At 39.7% G+C, this 9005-nt stretch overlaps 1 protein-coding gene and 1 non-coding gene across 2 annotated transcripts; both read left to right on the top strand.

Annotated features, from left to right (window-relative positions):
* The first annotated feature begins 2377 nt into the window (after positions 1-2377).
* On the top strand, positions 2378-2483 carry LOC135146847 (small nucleolar RNA R71). The gene has a single exon (XR_010283944.1). It is a non-coding gene; the product is annotated as a small nucleolar RNA R71 (small nucleolar RNA).
* A 4975-nt stretch (positions 2484-7458) lies between these two features.
* Positions 7459-8763, top strand: LOC108220226 (WD repeat-containing protein LWD1). Its single transcript, XM_017393932.2, has one exon. It carries the CDS (start codon positions 7532-7534, stop codon positions 8564-8566), a length of 1035 nt encoding a protein of 344 aa, XP_017249421.1. The 5' UTR covers positions 7459-7531; the 3' UTR covers positions 8567-8763.
* The last annotated feature ends 242 nt before the right edge of the window (positions 8764-9005 follow it).

Genomic DNA, 9005 nt, shown 5'->3' with positions numbered 1-9005 from the left:
TGTGACCTTATTATTAATGTCATGTTTAATTTATTTTATAAATATGCAAATTGGGTGCAACATGTAATAATATTATTATATTATTTATCGATATTTTTGTAGTGTCTCACCTGTTTTAAAATCATTGTCATGATATATTATTTAATTATTTAAATTAGATATTTATCAAGTTTTGTTTTATTTGTTGGGAAATCATTTGATCATTGAATATTGTGCATCGGTGTTGCAAGTTAAGGTAAGTTAACTTTTCAGTCTTGCTATTGTATTTATTTGAAACCTTGTTTTGTTTAAATATTTGGTTCAAGTTAAATATTTTAGATATAAGAATTCCCTGTTAGCTCTGACCTATGAAACCGTTAGTATCTGCGTATAGTTCCGGAACTAGCCTATGATACCTTACTAGGGTGTGCCTGTTATGATACCTTCGGGGTTGCACACTTTATGATACTTTAGTAAGGGGCGCATTACTGACAAAGTTATGAACTTATGATACCGAGTCACCGGGTATTTGTGACCTTAGCGAGCTGTGGAATTATCTTATATAATGATTCTGGATTTATGAAACTTATGAAATTATGTAAAATACTTGATCCATTAGCTTGTGTGATTGGTTATCTTTGTGGGCTTGTATAGCTCATTACTTACAAATTTTCAGGTGCCTAGCTTTTGGATCGAGAGGAATTGGCTTAGTTTGCTCCAAAGATTTGAACTTGCATATTTCTAGTATAGAGTTGTGTCACTTTATTCGAGATTATGTCAGACTATGATTTCTTTGATTTTAATTGTAATGTCGCTACATTTGGATTTTATTATGTTAAATGACATTTGAGATTTAGCATTTGAGTATTAATTATTGGCTTTAAAAAGTTGGGTCGTTACAAAATCAGCAGGGAAGATTAGCTTATCCACCTTTACCAACACATCTTCAACTATTCCCCTTGGATATGTAATCGAACGATTAGCCAGTTGCAAAGACATATTAGTAGGTTTCAGCTCCGGAAGACCAAGTTGCATGAAAATAGACAAAGGCATCGGATTGATGGTAGCTCCCAAATCACATAAACACTTGTCGAATGACAATTGCCCAATAGTACACGGGATTGTGAAACTTCCCGGATCCTTCAGCTTCGGGGGCAATTTCTGCTGCAACACAGCACTACACTCCTCGGTCAAAGCTATAGTCTCCAATTCCTCAAGTTTGAGTTTCCGAGATAGAATACCTTTCATGAATTTAGCATAACTCGGCATTTGTTCTAGAGCCTCCGCAAAAGGTATGTTGATTTGTAATTTCTTGAAAACCTCTAGAAATTTAGCGAATTGTTTGTCGAGCTTATGCTTCTGAAGTCTCTTCGGAAAAGGGGGAGGCGGATATACTTGCTTGACCCCAATATCAGCTTTAGGAATAGACTTCTCGGCAGATTGCTTGCTTGCTTCCTTGTTGATATCATTCTTATCAGTGCCAACAACAGTTTTTTCACTATCAGACTTAGATGAGAGCACGGGTGTTTCAACCTGTTGATCACTCTCTTCCTTGTTTCGCTCTGTTGCTGAGTCCGTTTCCTTCTTAACCTTTCCGGACCTCAAGGTCATAGCCTGTACATGTTCCTTCATCTCTTTCTTACCCGGATTGGCCTCGGTATCACTAGGAAGAGTTCCTTGTGGTCTGTGTATCAACGCGTTAGCAATCTGTCCAATCTGGTTCTCCAAAGTCTTGATTGACACCGCTTGGCTTTTAATCATTAATTTTATCTCTTCCCATTCAGATCTTTCGTTGGAAGACTGTCCAGCCACCCCATGATTTTGTTGCTGGAATCCAGGTAGATGAAATTGCTGCTTCGGTGCAAACTGTTGTTGAAAACCAGAAGGGTTGAAAGGTCTAGCTCCCTGCTGCTAAAATTGTTGTGGCTGTTGTGGCATGAAGTTCTGATTGTTGCTCCAGCTGAAATTCGGATGATTCCGATTATTGCGATGATAAGTGGCAGGAGCTGGCTGTTGAAACCTCTGGAAGTTGCTCACAAAATGAGCGGACTCACTAGATATAGCACACTGATCAGAAGAATGTGCACCCGCACAAAGCTCGCAAACTGAAGGTGGTTGCTGATTTCCCAGATTTTCCAAAGAATCCACCTTCATAGTAAGAGCCTTAAGTTGAGCAGCTATGGCTGAAGTAGCATCAACATCTAGAATCCCTGCTGCTTTGCCCTGATGAAGACGCTGAGTAGGGTTCTGATATTCATTCGTAGCCATCATCTCGATCAACTCATAAGCCTCATCATAGCTCTTAGCCCATAGAGCTCCACCTGATGCTGCATCGAGCATTGGCCTCGATTGAGGTTCCAAGCCATTATAAAAGCAATTAATAACCATCCAATCAGGCATCCCATGATGTGGGCACTTTCGAAGCTCTCCTTGCAACGTTACTAAGCTTCACATAAAGTTTCACCAGATAGCTGAGAGAATTGAGTGATAGCATTCCTGATTGCAGCTGTTTTGGCCATAGGGAAGAACTTAGTAAAAAAAATTTGAGCCAGCTCTTCCCATGTAGTAATAGATCCTGCAGGAAGAGAATGCAACCATCCTTTTGCTTTATCTCTCAGAGAAAATGGGAATAGCTTCAATTCGATGGCATCATCAGTAACACCATTGAACTTGAAGGTGTCGCAGATCTTAATGAAGTCCCGAATATTAATATTAGGATCCTCAGTCGGAGAACCCCCAAACTGCACTGAGTTCTGTACCATCTGAATGTTGCTCGGTTTGATCTCGAAAGTGGTGGCCTGAATTGCTGGCCTGACAATGCTCGACTGAATGTCATTAATTTTAGGCTCAGAGAAAGTCTTAAGAGCCTTAGTATCATTCACAACTGGTGGTTGATCACCCATTGTAGTACTCACTATCGTTTCTACTTTTGCCAATGCTTCTTTACGGGCCTGAGAACGTGTTCGCATACACGTCACTCAAGTACCTGAAACACACACAAACGAACTAAAGTGAGAAAAGAATCCAAGTCAATGAACTTTAACGACCACTGATGACAAGCACATAAAATAAAATATAACACCGAGTCCCCGGCAGCGGCGCCAAAAACTTGTTCGCACAAAATCACGCAAGCGTACGTGGTCACAAGTAGTATAGAAATTCAATTCAGTTCGTTCCCATAGAGACTAGTGTATTCAAGAATATGCACTTATGCACCAATGTATTGCTATTATTCAATGTTCGGACAATTAACAAATTGGTTGGTTTTGTCTAAATTAACTAATTAAGTCGAATTATAACTAAGAGAATTAAAATCGAATTACTAATGAGAACAAAACATGGGATTCTAACTTCATCATATATTTCATTCAGAGTTATGCCTTATCGATATGTGATGGTTGATAACTAATCAGATAACACGATACTGATACACGCTAATTGTCGTTATACATGCACCATACTGCTACACATCCACAATTAAAATAGAAGGTAAACAGACACCAATTATGCTTAGACCCTATATATCTATAGAATTTGAAAACATAACGGTTGAAGAACAAGTTATCTTTCAAGATTACATAGGGCGATGCAAGATGTGTAAAATCACATCACAATTATGCATATCGAACACATAAACCTATGCTGCATGGCAAGTTCTAAATCAATATATCCACTGTCGATTCAATAAAGATTAACAAACAATCTAAGATGTTAGCTACACATCCAAGACGAATAAGCACAACCAATACGAGGAAATCAAACATTCATCACACAATAAATTAAGGCAAATCAACTACTGAAATCCATATATAAATCTACTAGAATCCCACGATAATGATTAGTTCATAATCGAACTTCTCATCATCATGGGAATAAGAATAAACATGGTACTGAATAGTCTAGACAATATCAAAAGAGTAAAACAAGAGTTTCGAAACAAATCCGAACAAGCATCCAAAGTTACGCCTACTTCGAAGAATTACAAAAGTAAAAACTATGGAATTACAAGCTCCTTGGAATGTTTCCTAGGTTATGCTTTGAGTCCCCCCAAGCCTTTCTTTAACTTCCCCAGCGAACGGGCCTTCAAACGGATCAAAAACGGGCAAAACGGGCCTAAAATCGCGCACAGATTGTGGGGCGGGCGCGCCAACGTGGGGCGGGCGCGCCAAAGTGGGGCGGGCGCCCCAACTCAGCAGCCCGTGATAAGTGGTATTTATACACACTTATAGGCCTTCATTTCCACTTAAATTGGTTGGTTGTACTTAAGTGTTTAGTGTCTTTTGATTTGTTTTTATTGTTTTTCTGTGCAGGTCACGAGTTGAGGTGATGAAGTGATTTTCTATCAATTTAGGTTGTTTTTGGTGCATTATTTGCAAGAATGGAGAATTGTGGATTCATCACGGCTTGGGATTTTGTGGGTACATCTTCTACAAACCCTCACGAGAACACACTCGTCCACTAGAGCTATCTAGGGGTTTAAAGGGCTTGTTGCATATGCTAAATGCAACCGTGATCACCTACGGAAGTGGTACTAGGAGCGAGGAAGGACATGCACGCGAGAACGAGCTGAACACGAAGAAACAGGGCTGCCATCACAGTCAGTAGCGCGCCCGCGCTAACCTATAGCGCGCCCGCGCTATCCTCGGGTCAACTAGCGCGCCTGCGCTAGTTTAGCGCGGTGGCGCCCAGCAGAACTTCCCCGGGCCGATTTTTGAAGCTTTTCTGATGGATTTTCGCAGCGGTCGAGGCCCGGTTGACTTAGTCAATGTATTTTAATTTCTCGTGTGTAAAACCCTAGCCTCATAGAAGTAGTTTAATATAGAACAATATCGTAGTTTCAGATTATTCATTCAAGCACATTATCAGTTGTATTAGATCGTTCTTCGCGAGGAAGTGACAGTTTCGAGCGAGATCGTGAACATCAATTCTGTAACGTGTGATCTTTATTATTAATTCAAGCATTTTTATTCCGTTTAATTCTTGTCTTTTCTTTATAATGCTTTCACTAGAACCCATGATGTCGATTAGTTCGATTATGAACTAACCGCCTTCATGGGATTCTAATGGATTTATCGATGTAGTCTAGTAACGAATATTAATTACTTGATTGTGTGACATACGTTGATTTCTTTGCATGAGCCGTGCTTATTCTTCTTAGGAGAGTAGCTAACTTCTAAGTTGTTTGTTAATTCTTTCTGAAGCGAGAGTGGATGATTGAATTTAGAACTATGCCATGTAAACATAGGATTATGTGAATGGAACATAATTTGTGGTAGACTTGAACTATTTTTATCACCCTATGTAATCACGATAGACGACTTGTTATTAAACCTCTCTGCTTACACTACCGCTATAGAGATATAGGGTCTGAGCTTTGTTGGTGTCCATGAGATTTCTATCTTGATTGTGGATTTTGATTGGTATGATATGTGTGCAACGAGAGTTGGCATGTATTACCTTCGTGTTGTCTGATTAGGATCAACAGTCACATGTTAATCAGTAATTTCAATTCTAGATGAATTCGATAATGAAGTTAGAATCCCATGTGTTTTCCTATTCTGAATTTGATTAGTAATTCTACTTATTAGTATAAAAGAAACCAATCCTTGTTAATTGTCTTGGCAGTGATAATTGATCATACATTGTTGCATAGGTGCGTATTCTTAATTCACCAGTCTCTGTGGGATCGAACTTAATATATTACTTGTGATCACGTGCGCTTGCGTGTAGATTTTTGCGAACACCCGCGCAGCCAATGCTTCTTTGTCCATAACTTTTGACTCGCGCATCCGATTGCTTCGCCATTTTTTTCCAATGAAAGCTATGAATCTCCTCTTCGTCCTCCTTCCAAGAAACCTACACAACACAACACTAAAACATATCAAAAACATCAAAAGCTTGAGGCCATTTCATCAATTTAAGTCGAAACGAAGGCTTCCAAGTGGATATAAAATCCACTTATCACTTACACGTTGGATTCTATCGCTGAGTTAGCAAGTCTCCAAACATTCACCTTACTACTTTTTTCCGCTCAAATCTTACGCCTCTTGTAAGATTCAGTGCCAATCAAACGGCGACAAGGGTTGTGATTAACGGAAAAATATCCAGAACCTTCCCCCTTCTTATCGGAGAAACATTTTTGTAAATCTCCATTCTTGATTTCACGTGTAAACCTCCGTTTCATTGCATTCAAATCGACCCTAATCGCCTCGCAGAGGGACTATGACCCTCATCGCCGAGGTGGGTTTGTCGCCGGTGGTCGGAGAATTTGTCATCAGAGTGAAGACGTTGCAGAGATGGATTAAACGGAGAAAGCAAGGAGTATTGTGTTGTGTTGCAGGAGCGAAACTAGAGGGCTTGCTTTTGTTTGTTTATTAGTTTGTGTCTCCGTGGAGGTCGATATAATTCGGGAGATCGATATACTTCGGGTGGTCATTGTCCTGATAGCGTCGCGGTGGTGGCTGAGGGTTGCGGCGACGGCAGTTCCACGATCAGTACGGGATCTGGCTTCAGAAAGGAAGGCGTTAATTGATGGCGTTAATTGTGCCTCATAATTGAGGGCGTAAATTGTGCCTCATAATTGAAGCCGTTAATTGTGCCTTATTTGAGGCGTTAATTGTGTCTTAATTGAGGGAGTTAATATTTTATTAATTGTGCCTTAATTAAGAGTTTAATTGTCTCAATTATGAGTTATCATAATTGTGTGTATATTTTGATCACCACATGCATATACACGTGATTTTATTAATAATTAATTATTTGATATAATTATTGTCTAAACTTCCCCGGTCATCTTGCATGTCTGACGGTTATATAATACGTTTTCTTAAATGGAAGAATTATCATGGTGAATTGTCGGTTCATATTTGTGAGATTTATTCTCAATTTTAAAAAAAACATCTATTTATTATAATCAACTGACACGGAGAGAGAGAAAGGGATAGTTTGGTAATTTCAGGTTACAACACAGAGTAATTTTTTAGTGCATTTAGCAATTATGATATTTTAATGGATTTCAAACAATTCTAATCAAATATCATCAGATTTCATGATAAAAAAAAATCTTTAAAATCCTAATACAATACACCTGGTAAGAGCAACCCCAATGCAATCTTACTCATATTTGGTCTAGGTGGACAAGATTTAGGGGTTAGGATCAAAAATCAGTCTTCCAACGCAACTCCATATCCCCTAAAAATTTTAGGGGAGAGAAAACTCATCCCCTTATTTGAGGGAGCAAAAACCAACCCCTATAATGCCAATCATCAATATTACCTATAATATAACAAATATTTACTCCAACTCTACATCTTCTCACATATATTATCTTAAATATTGAATAAATACTAATTTTTAAATTATAAGTAACAGGTATAGGTAATATCATTGGAGTAAAACAACTTTTTCTTAACTATATTTTAAGTAACTATTATTTTATTATATTTTATATAACCAATATAGGATTAAGATGCGGTAGGAGACTGTATATATAAATGCTATAGGCGAGAAGACGGAAATACTTGTATTAAGATAGGCAGCAGGTGCGAGAGCGATGGTGGCGAGCAGCTCGCAAAAGCAAGAGAACTCCGACGAGCAACAACGGCGGTCGGAGATATACACATACGAAGCCCCATGGCACGTCTACGCCATGAACTGGAGCGTCCGCGCCGACAAAAGCTACCGTCTCGCCATCGGCAGTCTCCTCGAACACTACCACAACCGTGTCGAAATCGTCCAGCTCGACGACGTCAACGGCGAGATCAAAGCCGACCCCACCCTCTCCTTCGAGCACCCTTATCCCCCCACCAAGACCATTTTCATCCCCGACAAGGAATGCCAGAAGCCCGATCTTTTCGCCACCTCCAGTGACTTCTTGAGGATCTGGCAGATCAATTCCGACTCTGTTGAATTGAAATCTGTGCTGAATAATAATCGGAACAGTGATTTCTGTGGGCCCCTCACTTCGTTTGATTGGAATGAGGCGGAGCCGCGGCGGGTGGGGTCCAGTAGTATTGACACGACTTGTACTATTTGGGATGTGGAGAGGGAGTGTGTGGATACTCAATTGATTGCTCATGATAAAGAGGTTTATGATATTGCTTGGGGTGGGGTGGGTGTTTTTGCTTCGGTTTCTGCTGATGGGTCTGTTAGGGTTTTCGATTTGAGGGATAAGGAGCATTCGACTATCATTTACGAGACTTCGCAACCCGATACCCCTTTAGTTAGATTAGGTTGGAATAAGCAGGACCCGAGGTATATGGCGACAATTATTATGGACAGTGCTAAGGTTGTGGTTCTTGACATTAGGTTTCCTACTTTGCCTGTTGTCGAGTTACAAAGACATCAGGCCAGTGCGAATGCCATTGCCTGGGCTCCCCATAGTAGTTGTCACATTTGTACGGCTGGAGATGACTCACAGGCCTTGATTTGGGATCTTTCCACTATGGGACAGCCTGTCGAAGGTGGCCTCGATCCTATTTTGGCCTATACTGCTGGAGCCGAGATCGAGCAATTGCAGTGGTCTTCCTCCCAGCCCGATTGGGTTGCTATTGCGTTTTCCAATAAGCTTCAGATTCTGAGGGTATGATGGTAGTAGCTGCATTATGTTCCTTCATTCCTCTTTTCGTTTTTTGTTACTAGTAGATTGTTGTTGGCCGCTTCAGTCTTGAGATTGATTTTCCTTTTTATTTTAGATATGTGCTTTTAAAAGATGAACATCGATGAACTGTTGTTTTTGGTCAATCACTCAATTGTTTAATGTTAGTTTATCTGCGTCTTCCTCTACCTTGGAACTTACCTTGTCAGTTCTCTATTGATAGTGTCTTTGTATCTCTCATGTTGTCATGTAAAAGTGATACTCTGATTTTTACTCTCCCATTTAGACGGATGTAGGCCTTCAAAATTTATTTGGATCTGAATCATAGAGTTAATTCTCGTACCACTGTATTTATAAAGTTTATCAGGACAGGGATGGTGGGTTTTTATATTTATCCGGCCCTTAGATTATTACCTTTAATAAGTTGTCT

This window comes from Daucus carota, chromosome 5, assembly GCF_001625215.2.
Source record: "Daucus carota subsp. sativus chromosome 5, DH1 v3.0, whole genome shotgun sequence".
Taxonomy (NCBI): domain Eukaryota; kingdom Viridiplantae; phylum Streptophyta; class Magnoliopsida; order Apiales; family Apiaceae; genus Daucus; species Daucus carota.
Note: the sequence above shows the minus strand (reverse complement) of the source record. Positions and strands in the feature narration are given on the sequence as shown.